The sequence below is a fragment of the Mercenaria mercenaria genome, chromosome 6, assembly GCF_021730395.1.
Source record: "Mercenaria mercenaria strain notata chromosome 6, MADL_Memer_1, whole genome shotgun sequence".
In the NCBI taxonomy this organism is placed as follows: domain Eukaryota; kingdom Metazoa; phylum Mollusca; class Bivalvia; order Venerida; family Veneridae; genus Mercenaria; species Mercenaria mercenaria.
In genome coordinates, this window is record NC_069366.1 from 75,148,968 (window position 1) to 75,174,303 (window position 25,336).

Consider the following 25,336-nt stretch of genomic DNA (forward strand, 5'->3'; position numbering starts at 1 on the left):
CAAACCGGTTTAAAACCGAACTGTGTTTGTTACAAACAAAAGCGCCCTAACTTAGGTAGCAAGGTACACTTAGATGCGAAAAGTTTGAGCACGGACGGTCTTACATGTAGCGAGTCGCAATATTGCACTTCCCCTATGAGCAAAATTTGGGTGGCTATTTTATAAATTGCGTGCATGTTTTGTGCTTTTAATTAATGGCAAGATCAGGATTCTCATACAAGAATAAAGAAAGTTATCAAAGCGAAAGGTTTACATCATCCATGAAAAATAGTGTGCCAAAATCATCAATTTTGCACCTTTTGAACAGTCTACAATGATCCCGCTGCAAGAACACTGTCCAATTTTATTGCATTTCTTAATTTAATAGTCCTTACTGAACGTCAGGACATAAACGGAATGGGGGCCCATCCAGCTCGTTTTTTCGGAAAATAACGAAAATGTTCCTGAGGTGGCAGGGGAGTGCAAATTTGCGAATTCCACATTGACGTGTGGGTACCAGTGTTGAAATATCCATAGAAATCTCGTTTTTGCTTATTTTTCTTTGAAACTACTATGGACTCTACATCTACATCTACATCTTTCACCCAACCGTCGATTTCCGACTATCACTGGGCGGCGCTGTCAGAGAAACAGTTGTTAAAGAACTGATATGTTACAATGTTAAAAGAGTAAAAGCTAAAAAAGACAGTATGCTACAGTTAAAATGGGACAGAGGCAACAGAATTACATACTGACCACCGCCAGCCTCTCTCTAAAGATACTGAGACTGGGGCTAGATTTAACATGAGTTGGTAGGGAGTTCCACAGTCGGATGGTCCTAGGGAAGTAGGAGTTAGAAAAGTACTGAGTGTGAGACATGGGGATTAAGTAATTTAGGTTTCTAGTTGGAATAAGATGAGATTGGTCGACTGCAACTGTCTGGGTCCTTATTTTATAAAACATTACTAATGAATTGTGTAACCTTCTATATTGGAGTGTATTCCATTCTAAGGTTTTCAGCATTTGTGTAACACTACTGGTGTAACTGTAGTCATACATGACGTACCTAGCAGCTGACCTTTGGACATTTTCGACTTTGCTAGTGAGGGTTTTTTGCCAAGGATGCCAGACGCTTGAACAGTACTCAAGTTGAGGGCGGACATAGGTGTTATAGGCAGCAATTTTGACCTTTTTATTATCAGTTTTGACATTTCGTTGTATGAAGCGAAGAGTGGAAGTTGCTTTGGAAGTGATACTGTCAATGTGTTTGGACCAGTTTAGATCTTTGGAAATGGTTATGCCTAAGTATTTAGCTGCCTCACAAGTTTTTAACTCTATGTTGTGAAGTTTGTAGGGGTAGACTACAGGATTTTTCTTTCTAAAAATTCTAAGGACTTCACACTTGTCCGGGTTGAACTCCATGGACCATGTCTTCTCCCAGGTTTCTAAGCTAATCAGGTCTTGTTGCAGAGATATACTATCTGAAATGGAGTTGATGGTAAGGTATATTATGGTGTCATCTGCAAACATTCTTGCGTTACATTTGACGGAATCTGGTAAGTCATTGATATATACCAGGAAGAGACATGGCCCAAGAACAGACCCCTGGGGAACTCCAGACAGTACAGGAAGTTCACTGGAAAAATGACCATCAACAGCGACTTTCTGGGAGCGGTTGGACAGGAAAGATTTGACCCATTTGGTAATTTGTGGGTTGACACCAAGGCTTTGTAGTTTATAAATTAGTCTAATGTGATCGACCTTGTCAAACGCCTTGGAGAAGTCCATGACAATAACATCTGTTTGTTGACCCTGTTCAGTGTTATTGTAAAGTTCCTGAGTGAAATTAATGAGCTGAGTCTCACAACTGTGACCTGATCTAAAGCCGTGCTGGAACTGGCTAAGTAGCTTATGCTTGTCAAAATAGGTCATAAGATTGGAAACAACAATGTGTTCAAGGAGTTTGGAAGCAATGCAAGTTAGGGAAATTGGGCGATAGTTACTAGGTTTAGACTTGGGACCTTTTTTAAATACGGGGGCTACGGTGGCTTTTTTCCAATCACTGGGTACTAGGCCAGATTCGAGAGATAACCTGTATATATGGGCAAGTACAGGAGCAATTTCATGGTGGAGTTCTTTTAGGATGCGTGGGGATAATTCATCAGGTCCTGAGGCTTTATGTGGGGATAGGCCATAGAGCAGTTTTTCCACACCTTCAGTGGTGACCTGGATCTTATTCATCATGGAGACTGGGGATGAGAGGACGTTGGAACATATATGCTTCAGACTAAGGGGCTGGGGAGGGGAAAAGACAGATTCAAATTGTTTGTTTAAGATAGTAGCCTTTTGGATGGGGTCTGTGTAGGTAAGACCATCTGATTTAAGGGGGGCAATTGCAGATACTATAGACTACATAAAGACGACTCTCCGGTCCTATGCACCTGTCGCTTTCCATGCCAGATTTAGTGAAAATTGGCCAAATCACCCAAATTTTATAGACCAAAATTAGCCTAACCTGGCCTCACTTTGAACTCTGCCATTCATCTATTTTGTATTTTTAAATCCAATTTCGTAGCATATATGTATAGTGCGAATATAGATGCATACCCAGGTGGCGTGGAATGTGTCTCCCAACCACCACTTTATTTCCCTAATTTTCACTTGAAAAAAAGTGGATGGATAACAGCCGAGCGTCTGGTCGACTTTTTGTTCTGATGTTTATGTTTTAGCCTCAACCGGAAGTACGGAGCTAGGAATTTTAAAACACCCGCCATGTAGAATCATTAACCGTTCCTCATTCCCCAGATATATTAAAGAATTAATAATGATAAATAACCAGTAAGATAGATATGCCTTTATATCTACCCTGTCCTGTTTATACAGAAAATCGACGGGGCCAAACTATGAAACCGCTCCCCTGCCACCTGAGTATCAATCAACAAGCACAGAACCCTTCCGTGAATTGAATTTTTCCGCGAAATGGTGTCTCATTGATCATACAAAGCTACCAGCAGTTAGTTTTCCAACTGACATCAGAATTTTACATGTATCGGCTGTATAAATTTTCTAAAGAATTAGTAATTATTATCTCTCACCTTAATTTACAGACATCCAAAATCACGATGTTCTCTTTATAACAAATATTGACGGGGGCCAAAATTCGAAAGTGTACCCTGCTACCTAACTTATACCCAGAGTAACTTCCCTTCAATATTCCAAAATGGCGACTAACATAACTGGACGAACGGGGCATTTCGAAGTTTATATACGCCAGCAGTGGTGTAAGGTGACAGTAACGTTGAACGATGAATCTTTAACCTTATCCCTCGATGAACCACCAGAAAATATGTCCACATCTTCTACAAACAACGATATATCCGCTCAGACTACGAACATTTCAACAAATCATCAAGAAGTCGCTCATGTTCCCGACAATATACCTGGTCAAAAACGCACTGTCAAGGTTATAAAAGAAGAAACTTATGGGTTAGGTATAAGTATTAAAGGTGGAAGAGAGAATAAAATGCCCATTTTGATCAGTAAGATATTTAAAGGCATGGCAGCTGATAAAACTGGACAGTTGTATGTTGGCGATGCAATCCTCGCTGTGAATGGGGAAGATCTCTGTAATGCAACACATGATGAGGCTGTCAGGGCATTGAAGAATGCAGGAAAAGTGGTTGAAGTTGAAGGTAAATCGTTGTATTTTGACTTGTGTCTTTAAATGTTACAAGTTTATGATGGTGAGAGAAAATCTGAGGTCCGTACCCCTAGAAAACCCCATACAGGCCTGTCTAGATCTATACATAGAGCTCTAAATTCGGCTACCCTTATCAGGCCTCAGTCGAACAGCAGCATGTCAGTATGTGCGATCAGCTGTTTAGACGGAATAGAGGCTATGACTAAGGCCTGTGACTGTCTAGAGGTACGGATCCTTAAAATTACCTCTAGAATCAGAGGTAGAACTAGAAGTATTCTAGAGGTACGGATCCGTACCCCTAGACACTTTCAGTTGTGTATGTGAAGAAGCCATCCAGCTGGCTAACTGAAGGTTGATGAATCAGTTTGTTGAAATGCGATAAAACGCTAAAATATGTACCTAGCTATAATTCCGAAGAACATGGCTATAACAAAGGAAGTGTCTAGGGGTACGGATCCCTACCTCCAGAATCTGATTCTAGAGGTACGGATCCATACCTCTAGACAAGCCTGTTAGGGGTTTTCTAGGGGTACGGACCTCAGTTTTTCTAGAGATTAAGGTTCATTTACATTTCAAATTTTGCTGAAAATAAAATAACAAATAGCACCTTAAACTTGGATCTAAATGGTTTACAGATAAGAACGTTCATCCAATTTGTTACATTTTCTTTCGGAATGTAAATAACCGAGAAACACCAAATAAATCACGAGGATTCGAACTGGCAGAAAAAAATATATACAGATTAAACAAAATAATGTTACATATGTTGGGAAAAAAACTATTTTTAATTGATAATTAACCCTTAGTGTATTTATGTTTTTCACACATTTGGTAGCCGTTTCGATCGAGATACATGGGACGTTTTCACAAACAGTTTCTTTTACATAATGTCGCTTAATTGATTACAAGTTTCGTGCTGATTATCATTATACCTTGTTAAAAAAATGAAAAAAATTGGTGCATATTATGATGCCTAATTTATTTTTTTGTGCTGAATTTCAAATAGAATTCATTTAAAGGATAGATTCATTCATTAATCTAGCTATTATCAAGAGTTTATTTGACAACAAACTAATCAGCACGGAACAGTGTATTCATTTGGAGTTCCTCGGTTATTTAGGTTTTGAAAGAGAAGGTTAACAATCGGGTGTACGCTGGTATCTGTAAACCAATTAGATCCAAGTTTTAAGTGGACTGGTTAAGACTTATTTGTTATTTCATTTTCAACAAAATTTAAGACATAAATAACCCTAGATCTCTAGAAAAAGGAGATCCGTACCGCTAGAAAACCCCTAACAGGCTTGTCTAGAGGTATGGATCCGTACCCCTAGACACTTCCTATAACAAAATCATGTCCAGCATCAAAAGCTGTCCCAGAAAATTCGCCTTCAGGCCTAAATTGTGTTGGTGTGACTCTTAACTGAAAAAAGGTTTAAAGGTCAATCCTACAGCCTTGCTCGGGGGTTTACCCCTTAGTGACCACCTACAACAAGAGGTCAGGGGTTTGATCCCTGGAAGGTGCCTTGGTATATTGTCCAGAAAGGTTACTTTAATAGTACTCACACGGTGGGCATAGAGTGTCTTTCTAGACACCTGGTCAGTTCTGAAAAGTAGAGGGGGAGACGTTTAGTGATAGTAGCTTTATAGGTCACTTCCAGCAGCCATACTGTGGGTATAACCCTTCAGCAAAGTGGTAATTGTCCACCGACAGATCTGATGCCTGGGTTAGGAACAACCATACCCCACCATTGCAAAGGATATAACATAAATCTGACCTACTCATTACCCCCACTTGATCATGTTGATATTACGCTGTTCTAGGAAAAATTTAAAAAAAAATTAATATTAATGTTAGTATTTTATTTGTTTAGAACAAAGGTCAAAGTTGACATTTATGACGTGTTTTGTCTCAAGAAGAATCCAAAAAGGCTAAAATGCATTATAAGAAGAATTCACTTTTGAAGAATTTCACTTAAACGGCCATTTTTAAACACTTGGTATGTCTGCCCACATGTAGTAGGGAAGACATATTATTTTAATGCTGTCCATCAGTTTGTCACGAAGTTTGTCTGCCCAACTCCTAGTTATGCATATCGGTGACATGTTCCAGTTTGTTGTTTTTCAACAGAGTTATGGCCCTTGATTCATCAAATTTTATGATGTTTTATCCACTTCTCTTATAAGAGGGCAGGTTTCAACCAAACCTTAAAAAATGGTCGGTGCCAAGTTTTATTAAGCATATTATTGTCATGTTCTGCTTCAGTGATTTTTAGCATGGTCCTTGTTTTATCATATTTTACAGTGTTCACACTACATGCTTGATATAATTATGCTGAACTTCACCAAACCCCACTAGTGAATAGTGTTAAGCATAGTTGTTCATATTATTGTTCTGTTCTGATTAAATGATTTTCAGCAGAGTCATGACGCCCGCCCGCTTAGCTCAGTAGGTAGAGGCTGAGCGTTGGGCTACGGATCGCGGGGTCGTGCGTACGATCCCCGGGCGGGGCGTATGTTCTCCGTGACTATTTGATAAACAACATTGTGTCTGAAATCATTAGTCCTCTACCGCGGATTTATGTGGGGAAGTTGGCAGATACTTGTGGAGAACAGGTTTGTACTGGTACAGAATCCAGGAACACTGGTTAGGTTAACTGCCCACCGTTACATGACTGTTGAGAAATGGCGTTAAACCCAAAACAAACAAAAGCAGAGTCATGACCTTTTTTGAGCTGTGCTACTCCTGTACTACACTAGTGATTGGAATTTCATCAAATTTCAAATGTATCTTATATTTGCTATCCTTTTTTACACTAAATTCAGCTTAGCTGTAAGGATATATGAGATTACAAAACAAGGGTTGGGCCAGAAGTTGCGCCAATATTAGTAAACAGGTCTTCCAGTAACTAAAGTTTATACAAATAAAATGTTTAAGAATATCAGAAACGCTAAGAGTAAGATTGTTTTCTGTCATATATCAAACTGCATTTTAATAGCAATGCTGCATTGTGCTCAGCTGGCTTTGTATTTAGTTTCGACTAATCCGAAGAATAGGTAGAACTGTTGTACTCTCTCATTCGTCAGCATTCCCAGCCGGTTTGGTTAAGTTTTTGTATGTAAGCTGGTATCTCAGTAACTGCTTATGGGAATGGATTGAAGCTTCACACACTTATTTACTGTGATGAACTGTCTTACACTGCACAGGTTCCATAAATCTATTTCACTTTTTTACAAAATTATGCCCCTTTTTCAGCTTAGCAGTTTTTGTTAAGTTTTTGTTATTTAAAGGTCCAATACTAAGGAAAGTGAACATTTTAATTTCTTTTAAAAAGCACAGAAACTATTTCATTTTATTGGAAAATGAAAGTTGGTATGTAGAAATTCGAAATAAATCGCAGTATATGTACAATTATTTTTCTATGAAGTATGAAGAAAGTTAAAAAGACCTGGGGGGTCATTCTGTCGATTCATTGAAATTTCAACATAATACACATACATTTCTTTGAGTTCCAAAGACCTTCTGTAAATTTTGACCTGCCAATCTTCATTATTTAGCGTCTTGCAGAAGTCTATGCACTGGCTATGAAAAAAATTGCCAACTCACTTTCCCTTAGTAATGGACCTTTAAGCTTGTATCATAGTACCCACTAATGGGAATGGATTGAAACTTCAGACACTTGTCCACTGTGATGAGCTGACAAGCATTGTACAGGTTTCATAACTCTGTTTTGCATTTTTGACAAAACTATGCACCTTTTTTCGACTTCTATATTAATTTAGTTAACTTACTGTAGTGGCAAGACTGTTGAATAGTCAAGCGTTGCAACCCTCTGACAGCTCTTGTTTTTATTGTAGTTCGATACCTGCGAGAAGTTACACCATACTTTCGAAAGAACTCTGCTTTGAATGAAATAGGCTGGGGAAGCCATGAAACCCCACAAGATGGTGTGAAAAGCAGCTGGTCTGAGAGCAAAACAATACCATTAAAACTTTGTTATCTGTGTCGAAATCTAAGTATGTGTGACCCAGAAAAGAGGACACTGGAACTTCACTCCCCTGATGGGAAAAGCTCGTGTACTTTACGTTTTCCTGATGTTTCAACAGCTAATGAATGGTTCAATGCCCTTCATGCTAATGTAACTATGTTAACCTCTCAGTCTGTACAAGATGCTAATACTATTATGATTTCTGCACCAAATCAGCGCGAGATTACACATATGGGGTGGCTCTCAGAACAGGTAAAATATTTTACCAATTTAATGGGAAATCATTTAATTTCGTGGATATATAATTCTTTGGTTTTGCTAAAAATGGATTATTTCGTGGGTATATGAATTTGCGCATTTTGAATATATGATAATTATTATTAGTAATTTTGTTTGTTTGTTGGGATTAAATTTCCTAGCTTTAGGCAGCAATGAAATCTACGAAGATAAATCCCTCACAAATATTAATGATTTGATGTAGAATTTGGATTTAGTGCCATTTTTCAACAGCATTCAGTTATAGTATTTTATTGGATAGTATTTTGTTTATTCTTGCTGGTGATAAAACTTGCAACATCTTGATTTCTTAAGTTATTGTCTATTGAGACAAAATTCTTTGTAAGTAAATCTAAAATTGAGACTGGTTTACCAGTATCTGATTGACTGTCTCTGCTCTGTCTAAAAATATTGACCAATGACAAGTTAACATGTGTAGACTAGTCATAAAACTAAAAAGTAATTAATTGTCACAAAATTTAGTCTGAAGTTTCAAACTACTGCCTTGTTTGCAGTTGTTTCTTTGCTCTGTGTCTGCTTAGTAGTGTAAATGTTTCACAACATTTAATTCAAACAGTATGGTGAATATTTAAGACGTTTTCTTTTGTCAGAAAATTTCCTGTAAACTATTAATGTTATATGATTTTACTCATTGGCAAGTGTTTGTGTTCTAGTTATTGAATGATCAGGGAACACCTAATTGGAAGCCAGTATTTATAGCGTTAACAGACAAAGACATGTTGATGTATGACACAGTGCCATGGAGTAAGGAGGAGTGGGCAACTCCATTCCAAAGTCATCCATTACTTGCAACAAGGTAAACTTAAATGTAAAAAACTTGTCACAGAGGTTGAATTGATTTATTTTATTATCCCCCGACGAAAGTCGGAGGGATATAGTTCTGGTGTTTTCTGTCAGTCTTTCCGTCCGGAGCCATATCTAGGAAATGGTTGGGAATATTTATATAAAACTTCATATACATGTTCACCACTATGAGTTTTTGTGGCCCGCCAAGTTTCTGTCAGATTGCCCTAGTAAAACCAGAGTTATGGCCCTTAGAAGTTTCTAGTGTTAACTATACAGGGTACTATAAATATGGCATTTCTGCATCATAACTTTTGATATATTTGACTTAGAACTATGAAACTTAAACAGACTTTAGATCACCATAATGTGGTTGTGTACACACAATTTTGTTCAGATTTATTTTGTAAATTAAGAGTTATTGCCCTTTAATTGTGTAAAAATCTACATATTTGTACATAACAAACTTACCATTTGGCAGAATTTCATTAAATTTCTTTCATTCTTTTCCATGAACATTTATTGTAAACATGTGAAGTTGTGTACCCACACCTGGTCACCCCCTTTAATACCTTGATTCCCCCCCCCCCCCCCCCCCCCCCCCACCCAAAAAAAATAAATAAAAAAAATATTCCTTATGTTAGATTTTTTTTTCAAACAAACATATACATGTTCACCACTATGATTATGGGGCCCATCAAGTTTCAGTCAGATTGCCATAGTAACACCAGAGTTATGGCCCTTAGAAGTTTCTAGTATTAACTATATAGGGTACTATAGATATGGCAATTTCTGCATCATAACATTTGATATATTTGACCTAGAACTATGAAACTTAAACAGAATTTAGAGCACTTTAATGCGGTTATGCACACACAATTTCGTACGGATTTCTTTTGTAACTTCAGAGTTATTGCCCTTTAATTGTCTAAAAATCCACATATTTGTACAGAACAAACTTACCATTTGGCAGAATTTCATTAAATTTCTTTCATTTCTTTTCCCTGAACATTTATTATTAACATGTGAAGTTGTTCACCCACACCTGGTCACCCACTTGCCTTGGTCACACCCCCTCCCCCTCCCAACCCCCCTCCCCCCTAAAAAAAAATATATATTTTTTTTTTCATGCCTTATTTTAGATTTTTTTTCAAACCTTCCATGAATATTTATCAACATGCAAGTTGTACCATTCCCCCACCTCGCATTTCAATTCATTGCATTTAATTTTAAAAGCTAAACTTATTACATTAAGCATATCCCATTCAAAATAAATTCTTTAGTCAGGATCAAAGTATCATACATTTATTATGTACTCTTTAATTAAACATTTGTTTTCTGTTAAATTGATTTTGACTAATGAAATTATTTGCTTCTTATTAACATCCTTAACTTTTTGCGGGATATATTTTTTTGCCATTCCTCACCACAAACCCTTTTGGTGGGGGATACCAATTTATCGAATTTGCTTGTTTAATCTGGTTTGATTGTCCAGGGAATTACTACATGTTCTGGAGCCATTAATTCAACATATTTCCATCTTCTATATTCATTACTTTTCATACAGTTCATACATTTTGTATGAACTGCATAAGGAAGGGTGGTAAAGTTAGGATATCATCGCATAGTGATAACATACTGCCGTTTTGGTGACACTGCTTGTATTCAGAACGTTCCTTAGATGCTGCTGCAGTTTTTCTGAACTGACAGACTGGGAGATTCTAATGTTAACCTTTCTTAGTTCTAAAATGGACTGGTCCATCATCCAATTTGAGCAGTTCCACTTATTATTCAAACAGCTGTTCACTGAAAAAAAGATTTGCTGCCTGACCTTGGTCTGCACTGGTTGCAGAGGCAGAATCACTCGTCTCCAGCAGGCGAAAGGTTAAACAAAACAAATACGCAATTTATTTTAAAAAATATATATAATGGAAAGGAAATATAATATAAAACAAGGAATTTATGTTTTTCGCAATTCATACAGTGAAGATAAACAACAGAATTAGATTTAAGAAATAATATATCGCAAAAGAGTGCTTTATCACTTTTTATGCACGATGGGCGGTTATACGTCGGGCGTAATAACTGCACGAGTGAAATTATTTGTACGACGTATAACTGCCAGAGTATATAAATAGTGTTAAAACACTCCTTTGCTATAAATTATTTCGATTCTAATATGTCCTATATATCTAAAACAGTAGATAAAATATAGAAGCGCTCTTTCTTGGTCGCAACAAAAACTTTGACGTCACCGCACTAGCGTAAGAGTGTTTTAACAGAGACAAGCATATTAAAATGGGAAATAACGATTATGACAATCATATTCTGTCATTAATTTTGTACGTCCTGCAAAAAATTCATTAATGACTTTTATGGCTCAAATTTATATTAGCTGACTTTTAAAATGATGTCAGTTTATTAAGAAAATGTTCTTTTATGGCACATGTGCCCAAGTCCTACTGTAGTGAACACAGTATCTGAGTCAAAATAAAATCAGCATTGTTAAAAGGTAAGGTTTGCATAGCAGTCTTGCAGCTAGCTGGAACAATCCATGTATTACTGGAGAAAAAGGTATGCTGTTAATGACCGCGGAGAGTCCTTTGTGGTTAAGTGCACAGATCATGGATCACTGTCCCTTAACGTTTGCCTCTCATGGTCCTAAGCCCCACATAGCTTGTACATTTATTTTATGGGTTGAAGCAATCCAGCTTGCTTACGGAAGGCTGATGGTTTTATCGAAGTGGGAGGAAGTGCAGTGTGCAAAAACAATAACTCTACCTTGCCTATTTTTTGAGTTATTTCCCTTTATCTTATTTTCTTTAAAAAAATTTATCCGGAGCATAACTCCAAAAGTACTGGAGGGATTTTCTTCAAACTTCATACACTGATAGAACACATTGGGAGGAAGTGCAGTGTGCAAGAACAATAACTCTACCTTGCTTATTTTTTGAGTTATTCTCCTTTATCATATATTCTTAAAAATTTTGTCCGGAGCATATCTTCTTCATGAATGGAGGGATTATGATATATCTTGGCACAAATGTTCACCACCATGAAGCAGAGTGTCATGCACAAGAACCAGGTCCCTAGGTCTAAGGTCAAGGTCACAGAGGTCAAAGGATACAAGAATGAAAACCTTGTCCGGAGCATTTCTTCTTCATGCATAGAGGGATTTTGATATAACTTGGCACAAATGTTCACCACCACGAGACGGAGTGTCGTGCACAAGATCCAGGTCCCTAGGTGTAAGGTCAAGGTCACACTTAGAGGCCAAAGGTCAGATACAAGAATGACTTTGTCCGAAGCATTTCTTCTTCATGCATGGAGGGATTTTGATGTAACTTGGCACAATTATACACCATCATGAGAAGAAGTGTCATGCGCAGTTCCCTTCTTTAGAATTACTTGCATGCTACATCCAATTTTGAGGTGTATTTTGACCAATCTCTACCTGGTAAAGATTTTTGTGTGGACTTACAATTTTTATGCCCCCAAAGGGAGGCATATAGTTTTTGGTCCGTCTGTCAGTCTGTCGGTCTGTCAGTCTGTCCGCAATTTTCGTGTCCGGTCCATATCTTTGTCATCGATGGATGGATTTTCAAATAACTTGGCATGAATGTGTACCACACTAAGACGACGTGTCGCGCGCAAGACCCAGGTCCGTAGCTCAAAGGTCAAGATCACACTTAGACATTAAAGGATAGTGCATTGATGGGCGTGTCCAGTCCATATCTTTGTCATCGATGGATAGATTTTCAAATAACTTGGCATGAATGTGTACCACAGTAAGATGACGTGTCGCGCGCAAAACCCAGGTCCGTAGCTCAAAGGTCAAGGTCACACTTAGACTTTAAAGGATAGTGCATTGATGGGCGTGTCCGGTCCATATCTTTGTCAACCATGGATGGATTTTCAAATAACTTGGCATGAATGTGTACCACAGTAAGACGACGTGTTGCGCGCAAGACCCAGGTCCGTAGCTCAGAGGTCAAGGTCACACTTAGACGTTAAAGGATAGTGCATTGATGGGCGTGTCCGGTCCATATCTTTGTCATCCATGGATGGATTTTCAAATAACTTGGCATGAATGTGTACCACAGTAAGACGACGTGTCGTGCGCAAGACCCAGGTCCGTAGCTCAAAGGTCAAGGTCACACTTAGACGTTAAAGGTCATTTTTCATGATAGTGCATTGATGGGCGTGTCCGGTCCATATCTTTGTCATTCATGCATGGATTTTAAAATAACTACGCATGAATGTGTGACACGGTAAGACGACGTGTCGCGAGCAAGACCCAGCTCCGTAGGTCAAAGGTCCTAAACTCTAACATCGGCCATAACTACTCATTCAAAGTGCCATCGGGGGCATATGTCATCCTATGGAGACAGCTCTTGTTTTAAATTTTTTTTTAAGATTAACTTCCCTTAGTTGTTACTATAAATAACTTATATTGTAACATTTTTATAATTGACCGTAGGGAAAAAACAAGACCACTTTTCTGTGGTACAACATAGATGTTACTTTCCAATTTTAGGTGTATTTTAAGGTATCTCTACCTGGTAAGGAGTTTTTTTGTGGACTTAGAAAAACAAAAGACTTACAATAATTACTAAACAACCACAAAATTAAAATTCCATTTGCAAATACAGCTGCTAGAGTAAAGAAATTTGCTGTGACGGGCGTATATTGTGACATTCTGGCACTCTTGTTCCCTGTTAGCTTTCCATTCCTTCTTTTTACAGTAGCCGTATAGAAAAACATCATAGCTATACTGTTCATGAAAATTAATAAAATTTAGCAGTAAACCACCTCACCACTGACTTATTCTTTCTTCCTTATCTTTAAAACCCCTGATGCGGACCACAACTAAACGGTTCTTCAAAGCTTTCCCCAAAATTAATCCTTTCAGACACTAACTTGCCAGGAACTTAAGCCTTCAATTATAATATGCCAGGCGGGGGGATTAGCCATGTCTAACATGGCTCTTGTCTTTATTCAATCACTACTCTTATACATTCTGACCAGTCTTTCTTGGCTCTGATTATCCAATGTTTTGAGAAGAAAAGGGACATAATTATACAAAATTTGAATAGCCTCAGAAGTTACCTCCTGTGAACAAAACATTAGGTCTGAACACAGAGTGGAATGGGCTGTGTGACATACTAATTTTCACAAGTTTCCCAAATCACATGGGGGCTCTACCTTATGGGAAGATGGCCAGCTTTGGGTGTGGGAGGTTGTGGTTTGCTCCCTGGCTGCATCATAGTCATAGGAAAGAAGTGAAAATTGATACCACTAGCTCCCTGGCTTGTCACTAAGCATTTAAAGGGAAACTGGATTCTCTTCTCTCAAACCCCTGTAGCAATGGATAGTCAGGACTGAGACATCAAGAGTGATTGATGTAAATTGTAAAACTTGCTTTACAATCAGCATAAAATGAATTAGTATAATTTATAAAATAAATTATTATTTTTCAAGGTTGGTACATTCTGGTCACCAAACAACCTCAGCAGCAGGTGCTGATGTTCTCTCATTTGGGACACGCTCGGGAACCAGAAATGGAGTTGAGATGCACATATTTCGTGTTGAAACACAAAGGGATCTTGCTCACTGGTCTCGTGCTCTTGTACAAGGATCACACGGAGCAGCTGCTCTTGTCAAGGAAGTGACTTGTCGTAAGTTGGTGAATATAAATTGTATACCATAGTTTTCCAATTACATCAACTTCAAAAATACTTCATTTGTTTTAAGACAAAGATATATTGCTTTTGACTTTAATAATACATTTTGCCACTGCATATTGTTGTGTATTAGAGACTAAAAGTAATTAATTGGCAACTAGTCATTGTTCTCAAATGGGGAAAGGCAGATTAAACCATGATGTAGGTAATTTGTCTCTAACAAGATCATTTTTGCAGATCATAGACCATTGGAAGCTTTTATAATGGAAAATTAATACAGGATTTTTATACACTTTATATTGGAGGTATTATGTGATCACCTGTGGGAGATGGACAGCGTCCACAAAAGTTGTCTCCTTTCTGACTTGAGCAGTTCTTGTTCATTGTTCACAAATCATGGTCACAATGTTTTTGGGCATAATGGCTTGGCCAAGTCGATAACTATTTGGATTGTCCTAAAGGCTCTGGAGTTAGGCCCTTAAATTACTGAAAATTGTGAAAATTGACAGTGTCCACTCTAACTTAAGCAGTTCTTATCCAATATTCACCAAACCTGAGTCACAGTGTTAATGGGAATAATATCTTGGACAGGTTTGATAACAGTCGGATTGTTAGAGGATCTTGAGTTACTTAAAATCGCATAAATTGACAGTATCCAGTTTATAACTTAAGCTGTACTTACACAGTTTCCACCAAATTTAGAATGTTTATGGGCATATATTCATGGCCAAGTTCAATAACAACATAAATAGTCTTTGTTGCTCTGGAGTTATGTCCCTTGAATTTAGCTGAAATTGAGAAAATTGACAACTATTCTGCTGAAGAAGTAGAGTATTTTAAAAGCCACATGTAATTTGCTGTGACGGAAGAATATTGTGACAGTTTGTGACTCTTGTAACTTTTGTTATTTGATTGAAAAACAGATTATCAATTATTGACTAATGTAATAAACAGCAAAAATATGATGTATATTTAATAAAAGTCATTGTTTTCATTTAGATTAAAGTATGTAAATACAGAAATATTCCATGTCAGTACATGTAATACAGATAATAATGGACAGTGAAGCAATAGCATTGCTATGAAGTTACTTCAGCAGAAGGAGATACACTTACTGTACCTTGATTATATAGATCTATCCAAAGAAAATATTGCATTACCAGTTTTGTCTAATAGGTAAAGTTAGGTACTGTGCTATTATTAGCTCACCTGTCCCATAGTGACAAGGTGAGCTTTTGTGATCACCCTTCGTCCGTCGTCTGTCAGTGCATGAGTCCGTCCGTCCGTCAACAATTTCTTGTCTGCACGATAATGGTTTCATTTATGATTTTATTTTAACCAAACTTGCACACAACTTGTATCACCATAAGGTCTCAGTTCCTTTGTTGAACTGGCCAGATCCCATTATGGGTTCCAGAGTTATGGCCCCTGAAAGGGCCAAAATTAGCTATTTTGACCTTGTCTGCACAATAGCAGCTTTATTTATGATTTGATTTTTACCAAACTGGCACACAACTTGTATCACCATAAGATCTTGGTTCCTTTCTTGAACTGGCCAGATTCAATTATGGGTTCCAGAGTAATGGCCCCTGAAAGGGCCAGAATCAGCTATTTTGACCTTGTCTGCACAATAGCAGCTTCATTTATGATTTTATTTTAACCAAACTTGCACAGAACTTGTATCACCATAAGATCTTGGTTCCTTTCTTGAACTGGCGAGATTCCGTTATAGGTTCCAGAGTTATCTCCCCTGAAAGGGCCAGAATTAGCTATTTTGACCTTGTCTGCACAATAGCAGCTTCATTTATGATTTGAATTTAATCAAACTTGCACAAAACTTGTGTCACCATAAGATCTTGATTCCTTAGTTGAACCGGCCAGATCCCATAATGGGTTCCAAAGTTATGGCCCCTGAAAGGGCCAAAATTAGCTATTTTGACCTTGTCTGCACAATAGCAGCTTCATTTGTGATTCGATTTTAACCAAACTTGCACACAACTTGTATCACCACAAGATCTTGGTTCCTTTCTTCAACTGGCCAGATTTCTTCATGGGTTCTAGAGTTGTGGCCCCTTAAAAGTCCAGAATTGGCTATTTTGGCTTTTGCAGCCATATAGAGACTTCATTTATGGTTTTATCTGATACAGACTTCCAAAATAACTTCAACAACAATAATTCTTGGATTCCATGACAAATCAGATCCAAGCGTAGGTTCAGAGTTATTTTATATCTGATTACCTCCCCTGATGGTAATCAAAATGGATTTATATCAGTAAGTACTTATAGGACTTATTTGAAATTCATTATTGTCATTAGTTGGACTGAGCCAATCAGGGTAGATAACTATGGACTGATTTTATGTCAAATTACCTCCCTTTAATTCAAATTAAAATGGGCATATCTCCGTAACTAATGAAGATACTGATTTCATTTATGTCAACAGATTTATTCGGCAGATCCTTCTTTTGTTCACTTACAATAAAAAAAAATACAATTTCTTCCCTTTTACGTTACTATAAATAGCTTATTTTTAGTAACTTTTTTGTTATTGGCTGTAGGGAAAAACTGAGACCACTTTTCTGTGGTACAACATGGATGGTACCTCCAATTTTTAGGTGTATTTTGACATATCTGTACCTTATAAGAATTGTTTTTTCTTTTTGGTTAAATTTCTTCCCTTTGTTGTTACTGTCCTTTGGACTTAGATATTTTTTCTGAGGACCTTCTTGTCCTCAAGTTCAATGATAACAGGTGAGCGATATAGGGCCATCATGGCCCTCTTGTTACTTTAACCTTTAGCCTGCTTGCGGCAAGTGATTCTACCTTTGTGACCAGTGCAGACAAAATCTGTGCAGGCTGATCTTGGTCTGCACTGTTTGCTATTTAGTCAGTAAATTGTAAGTGAACACCCCTTTGAATAATAAGTGGCACTGCCCAAATTGAATGACAGAACAGTCCATTTTAGAAATTTAGCTGGGTAAAGGTTGATATATTGTATTCTTCTATTTCCAGCTGCGAGTTGGCAAAACCACAAAGGTAAACTGACGTTACACTTTGAGAATGGATTTGCTCTACATGCCTTAAAACCTGCTACAGAGGGAGACAAACCAAAGCTGCTGTGGTATTTTCCGTTTGAGAAGTTACGTATGTCTGCTGATGATGGACATAGACTGCTGTGGTTAGATTTTGGGGAGGAGGGAGAACAGGTATTAAAACAAATTGCTGGTGCTATCCTTCAGCTTTAGGGGCAACTAAATCCAAACTATAATGTTAGGTGGTAGGAGGGTGTGAATATTATTTTTACCTTCTCCCATTGTTTAATTTGATGGTTAAAAATGTAATCATTATGGTTATACACTTTGTACTGTAAAAAATCATTTCAAGTGCTTAATGAACATGTAATATCTAGATATTCATAGTGCTCGCCTTCAAGGAAGAGGGGGTATATTGTTTTGCTCATTGTTTGTCACCCGCCCATTTAGTTAAATAGTGAGAGCGCAGACCTATGGATCGCTGAGTTGTGAGTTCGATCCCCGAGTGGGGCTTATGTTATCTGTGACGATTTGATAATATTGTGACTGAAATCATTCATCCTTCACCTCTGATTCATGTAGAGAAGTTGGCAGTTACTTACAGAGAAGAGGTTTGTACTAGTACAGAATCCAGAAACACTTGTTAGGCTTTAACTGCTCGCCATTACATAACTGATATACTGTTGAAATACGGCATTTAACAAAACAAACACTGTCAGTTGGCTGACCATTCTATTCTGATCAATAAATAGAGATGCATGGCCTCACAATTATCAAACTTCATAAGATGATTGCTTGTGGTCAGTAGGTGACTAGTAATGTTTTGGGGGTCAGTAGGTCAAAAGTCAAGGTCACTGTGATCTTGAGATAGAAAACTGTTTCCACTCAATAACGAAAGAACACTTATGATTTCAGTTCTCAAATTTCATAGTATGATTGCCTGTGGTCAGTAGATGATTGATAATATTTTGAAGAGGGTGGTGGGGGTGAGTATGCCGGAGGTCAAAGTCACATTTACCTTGAGGCTGAAAACAAGTCCCACCCAATAAATTAAGAACTCTTTGGTCTACAGTCTTCAAACATCACAGGATGATTGTCTGCAATCACAATGACCTTGAGAAGGAAAACAGTTCTATCTGCTAAAGTATAGAACGCTTTGGCCTGCAGTCGACAAACACCATAGGATGACTGCCTTTGGTCTGTAGATGCCCCCTTTTGTTTTAGGGGTCAGTAGGTCAAAGGTCAAGGTTAAAGTGATTTCAAGACTGAAAATGGGATAGGTCATTATGCCCGGTATACATGTTTTACAAACAGCTGGTGTTTTAATTGTATGTTGAGAGACAAGAAATTTGGTTTTTACAAGACTTAAAATATGAAATGATATTTTGATAAAAGTCTTATAGACCTAGACATAGTGTATATGATTATTATTTCTTGATTAAAATGTAATGCCCTAAAATACATAAAAGATAAAGTTTTTTTACCTTTGAACACCACTTCTGGACAAGGCAGCATTCAGCCAAATGACCGATTTTAACATGAGACCACAAGATGCCTTTTAAGATTGAGCTTACCTGTATTTTGCTTTTATCATTTCAGGAGTTAGATTTAGAGTCTTGTCCAAAACCTCTCGTTTTTGTGCTTCATACATTTCTTTCTGCAAAAGTGAGTCGTCTTGGACTGGTTGCTTGAACATTGCCCCTTGGAGCCCTGAGATTTGAGACCAGCGGAGCCTTGGAGTCCGCCCAAAGAATCTTGTTCCAGTAGCCTTGTTTCCATACGTTCATGTTAAAGATATACTTCATATTTCTCTGTAAAAGTATGTCTATAGGTGCTGCTGTATAGATATTTAATGATGAATTGATACAACAGATACTAAACTGCCATATATGTTGGAAGTGTTAAAAAGACTGTTAAACTCGTCTGTTTACAGAGACATTTGATGAGAAGTAGAAATGGGTGTTCTTTCAGTTTAGAATGGGATTTATTTCTGTAGTCTGTTTTACCACTGCAGTGTTATCAGTTTTGAAAGCATTTCAAACAAACCATATTGTAACTTTATGAAACACTTCAGAACGACACATAATATAAAAGAAAATGTTTGAATTAGGTACGTATAGAGCATATTATGTTGGTTATGTATTCAATTAATTTTACAGTAAGTACTCCATATATGTTGCTCAGATGTTGGTTTTTTTATAGCATAATTTTGAACCTTGTCACGACAGAGGGGACCTTGTTATTAATGTCTGCATAGAATGACATTATTGGAAAATTTTGTTTTTAGTCTGATTGTTAAAATCTGCATAGTGATAAGTAAATAATTTGGAAAATGATTGACAAGCTATAGTGTCCCATTTTGTCAGGATGAAGTTTATGCCACCGCTATCACATCTGTTTATTGTTGTTGTTTTTTTCTAGTCATGATATTAATCAAATACACAGTCAGTATGGAACAATATTCCAAAGATATTGACCAAATTTCCCTAGCTTGGAAAGACATAGGGAAAAATACTGTAATTGATTGGGTATATATTTGAGGATTTTTTTTTTTTTTCATATTGATCCTTTTATTATTGCTAGTGTACATTTTATACAGTTAATTACTCAAATTGACCACATGTTCATTCAGTGTTTCCAAGTAGAAGCATAATAAGTATCAGATGATGATCATATGTAGTGCTTGTACTTATGTATTTATCTAGTAGATAATGGAAGATATGTCTTTTTGTGACCCCATTTGAGGCCCCGTGGAACCCATTACATTACAACGTGATGCTGATTGCAACATCAGATGCAGAAGGAGCTGAAGTTTGTGCAGTGTGATCTTCATTTATGTCAAATACTTTTTTGAGAAAATGATGGAGCCCAAATATGAAAATTTGTCCAGCTACTGGTTCCTAGCCAGTATTTGGAAAAAAATTATGTGTTGTTATAGAGAGGTATCTGTTAGGAGAGGTTATACTATCTGTAATGAGGTATTCACCTTCACTGGTGTTGCTAGCATGGGTTATATGGTACATTATTATGGGCATCTGATAATGGCCAGATTTTGCTGTTGACAGCTACAGTGTATCAAGAGATCATATGAACAGAGAAAAACACACAGAAAAAATAGATACTTGAAACTGAAAGAGTGGAAAGGCTATTAAATGAGCGACTTGGTGGAATGACTTTTCCAAAAAAAATACACGCATTACAGTGTTGTTTTTCTTTACCTCACTTATAGACTTTATGTATTAGGTTTTAGTCTTTATTAGTCTTAATTATATAAATTGCTCCAAGGTAATAAACTTAGTTTGGAGACAATTCTTGGAATACAGCTTTGCCATTGGTCAATTTAAAAATTTTATTTAGAAGCAACCAGTCAATTTAAAAAATTTATTTAGAAGCAACCAATCAGATATTAAAGTTTTAGACTGGTCCCCAAATTCAGGTTTGTAACCTTTGACCCAAATTTTTAGCTCACCTGAGCCAAAGGCTCATGTTGAGCTTTTGTGACCGCTCTATGTCCATCGTGTATCGTGTGTCCATCAACATTTTCTAAAAAAATCTTCTTTTTGAAAACCACTGGACAGAATTACACCAAACTTCATAGGAATGACCCTTGGGTGGTCCCCTTTCAGAATTTTTCAAAGAATTGAATTCCATGCAGAACTCTGGTTGCCATTGCAACCGAAAGGAAAAACTTTAAAAATCTTCTTGTCCAAAACTGCAAGGCCTAGAGTCTGGATATTTGGTATGTGACATCATTAATGGTCCTCTAAAAAGATTGTTCAAATTTTGCCCCTGGGGTGAAAAGAGGTCCCCCACTGGGGGTCCCAAGTTTTGCATAGACTTTTATAGGAAAATGCTTTAAAATCTTCTTGTCTAAAACCACAAGACCTAGGCCTTTGATATTTGGTATGTAGCATTGCCTTGTGGTCCTCTACCAAAATTGTTCAAGTTATTACCCTGGGGTGAAAAGAGGCCCTGCCCTGGTGGTTCTCAAGTTTTACATAGACTTATATAGGAAAAAAACTTCTAAAATCTTCTTGCCTGAAACTGCAAGGCCTAGGCTTTTGATATTTGGTGTGTTGCCTTGCCTAGTGTTCCTCTGCCAAAATTTTTCAAATTATGCCCCTGGGATGAAAAGAGGCCCTGCCCTGGAGGTCCCAAGTTTAACACAGACTTATATAGAAAAAAAAAACTTCTTGTCCAAGGCCTTTGATATTTGGTGTGTAGCATTGCCTAGTGGATCTCTTATAAGATTGTTCAAATTATACCCCTTAATATACAGCCTTGAAATTTGGATGACATGTACAGTTTTGCACACCAATCTTAAAACTGACTTTCAGTGACCATGAATGTGACCTACTGACCTACTTTCTTTATGTTTTAGCATCAGTTTGACATTTGAAACTGGTGGATCATATTACTCAGGTGAGCGATTCAGGGTCATCATGACCGTCTTGTATAAAATAAGTGTAATTATAAAACCAACTGACCTCATTACAGTTGTTTGTGACATTAAATTCTATATAGAATGGAAGTATGAATGGATTTTGTACATGTTCACTTGTAGCTGAGATGTTGGTAAGAAGGAGAGTTATATCCCCTGATAGTTGATGTCCATTTTAGAGGTGTGCACTCTTTTTTTTTCTTTACAGGTTAAGCTGAGGGTTGACATTGTTTGCTCTAGTTCTGAGTGTATTGCTTGAAAAAAAAGTAATCTGGTGATTATGTATTTGTATTATGTACATAAGTCTTAAGGAAATTTCTTTCAGAAATTTGTATTAGATTATGTTTATAACAAGAATGAAAAAATACACAATTTAGTTATGTTGCAGTAAGTCAGAAAGAGATAATTCAGCAGAGATAATTTTTGTTGTTCATTTAGTCAACAAACAAAACCGTTCATTAGCAACATAGGGCCATCATGACCAATGATAAATTCATGTTATTTTTACTCTGTTTCCCAGTAATGTCAAAATGTTCAAATCTATATGGATGAGTTTGAGTGATTGACCTTTAACTGCATAATTTTTGTTCTTTCACAGATTTGTGCTATATAATATCACACTTTCAAAATATTTTACATAGGATAGTTTTATATGTTCATGTACAAATAAATATTGTGAATAGAAAATATGTATTATAGAGATATGTATACATACATAATCATGTTGAAATAGCAACTGTTTAGGTAGTTTTAGAATGCCCTTGTCTCAGTGATAAGGGCATATAGTGTTATCCCTGTCCGTCGGTGTGTGTGTTTGGGAAAATCCTAACTGGCTTTGTTGTACTTGATGATATTACGGAATAATTTTGCACGATTGACCACTACAAGATGATTTATTGCATGCCAGAATCATGTAGACAACTCAAGGTTCAAGGTCACAGTGCATGTCAAATTTGCATTCTTCACAAGATGCACACTTCTTTGCCTTCACATCACACTGCCGGGGCATTCATGCCTAATGGACACTTCTGTAGTTTTGCTGTTAACTTGAACCCATATCCCTGGACCATGATGTATATATATCACATTATATTTATTTATGTTGTTATCTTTTGTTGTTGTGATTATTGTTAACCAAATTTTACGTCATATTTTTGTTTGCAAAGTTCTGTTAATAATTTTGTACAATTTTTTATAGCTTTTTAGCCATATTTGTTCATGATACCGTATTTGGGATATTTTGGCACAGTCTGACTTTGGATGAATATTTTACATTTTGTATGGTTCTTAGTAATATTGGCAATTTAATGTATATTTTACAGTCAAATACTACTGTGAAATAGTGTAATTTCATCAGCAAAATTTCATGCTTTTGGTCAAAATGGCATATTCATTGTGGGGACACAAATTCGTGGATGTCAGATTTTGAATATAAAGTGACGGGGAATTTTACTTGTTCCTTGGGATTAAATATCATGAATTGACTGAACAATGAAAATTTGTCCTCCTGGAATAATAATGATCTCACAATACATCTTGTCTAATTTTGGTACATTCAATTTTGACCCGTCAGTAGTGAAAGCAAGTTAGGTCAATTATACAAAGTTGGTAGATATTACAAGCAAGTCGGTGAAATTGTATTTCCACAAGATAATTTAATGCATAAATGTATATGGAATATATATTCAGACTTATGTGAGCAGTGATTATGGAATGGACCACCTGATTTAAATATTCAAGCTGAAGATTTTTATCATTTAAAGAAAATCTTGTTTTTGGATTTTTTGCAAAGGAAAGCTGTTTGCTCTATACATCAAAGCAGCATGTGTCAAAATTTCAGTCTTTTGTCTTAAATGGTCATAGATCATTAAGTTGGTCCTTTTATCATGAAGGCATTTATATATGATTGAAGTTTATAGTTAGACATACTCAATTTCTAATCAAGATAAATATACTCAGTTTCATCTTTATATTGTAACATTATGAGAAATAAATGTGGCCAGTAATACATTATGTATATATACGTTTCATTCATTATTTCTGATGCAAACTGGATTTCTGTATCAGGTTGAAATTACAAAGTTTCACAAACTGCAGAATTGTTGCATGATCCACCTATTCCTTAATGTGGGGATTCATTGTTTTCTGTTTAAATGTAAGGTAATGCCATTCATATAATACATCAGTATAATGGTGGAAATAGATTTTTTTAAATTTTTCAAAATATCTCTTTTACTGATGAATTTATTGCATTTATAGACTGGGTATTTCAACCAGTTTCGGCATTTTTTTTAAGATCTCAAGTTGGGCTTTGTTTGTAAATGACTTGTTTTAAAACTTTAGGGATTTTTGAGTTAGTCAGCAAACAACAGTTCCAAGAAGTAGCTTTCAGTATTATTGATAGGTCTTAATTTTACACAGGGGAGCAGTGGTCTGGTGCTTTGAGTGCCGGCTTCTCATCCTAGGTCATGGAATCAGCTCTGCTAGGGTCATGACCACCTCTTCTCATATGGTTCCAGTACTGGCTTTTCCAGGAAGTGGACTCCAGAGTGATTCAAATTAGCATCAAACAGTAACAATAGAACTTAAGGAAATTACTATAAACAGGGAAAAGTACATTTTCTAACCAAAACAGAAAAAAGACATTATAAAGGATATCCTATAGTCCAGAAGTTCTTACTGCCACATTTAGAGACCTTAAGAATGATGTGTAAGTTATGTCTTGATTTTGCAAAATAAAGCCAAAATTCATGAAAACCTCTTAATGGAGCTAGTGGATCAAACAGTTATTCTGTACTAGCTTAAATTTCTTAACAGGTAATTTACATTTTTGGAAATTACTGATATGTTGGTGATACCCGGTAGTATAGGTTGCTCCAATATTTGTGATAATGTTATATAGAAATGTGAAATAAATAGCTGAAGTGGGTTACAGTTTGTTATTTTTGATAATTGATATGTGACCCTGTAGGTATACAAGAGCCAGGGAAATAAAATACTGTAAAATCATTTAATTTCGTGGGCATGAGATTTTGTGGTTTGGGTCAAAATGGCAATTTTGTGGGAATATGAATTTGTGGATTTCAACTTTTGAACCTAAAATGAACTGGAATTTCATTTCTCCGTTTGGGTTAAATTTTGTGGATTGACTCAACCACAAATTTTTTTTATTTACTTGTTTGATTAAATTTCATGGATAGACTCGACCAAAAAATCCACAAAAATTATTTATTTATTTGGGTTTTACGGCGCACCAACACAGTATAGGTTATATGACGCCAAACAGGACTACAAATTTTGGTTCCACATCTCATTTACATCGAAATAAAAACATGAAGTATGGAATCAAAATTTGCATACCTGCTGGAATCACAGAGTTACTGCAAAACCAAGTGTTAAGACCCTATTAGTCGCCTCTTACGATCATGCAAGGG

The 25,336-nt window shown here is 36.6% G+C and overlaps 1 protein-coding gene across 2 annotated transcripts; it reads left to right on the top strand.

Moving 5' to 3' along the window:
• The first annotated feature begins 3,089 nt into the window (after positions 1-3,089).
• On the top strand, positions 3,090-24,831 carry LOC123548501 (beta-1-syntrophin-like). 2 transcript variants are annotated; one of them, XM_045335802.2, is made up of 6 exons: positions 3,100-3,671; positions 7,535-7,917; positions 8,616-8,758; positions 14,227-14,423; positions 17,442-17,635; positions 19,061-24,831. In XM_045335802.2, the coding sequence occupies exons 1-6, from the start codon at positions 3,200-3,202 to the stop codon at positions 19,151-19,153; spliced, it is 1,482 nt and encodes a 493-aa protein (XP_045191737.1). In that variant the 5' UTR covers positions 3,100-3,199; the 3' UTR covers positions 19,154-24,831. The 2 variants fall into 2 exon arrangements, with proteins under 2 accessions (XP_045191738.1, XP_045191737.1); XM_045335803.2 differs by lacking the exon at positions 19,061-24,831 and having other exon boundaries at positions 3,090-3,671; positions 14,227-14,431; positions 17,442-17,616.
• Positions 24,832-25,336: the final 505 nt, after the last annotated feature.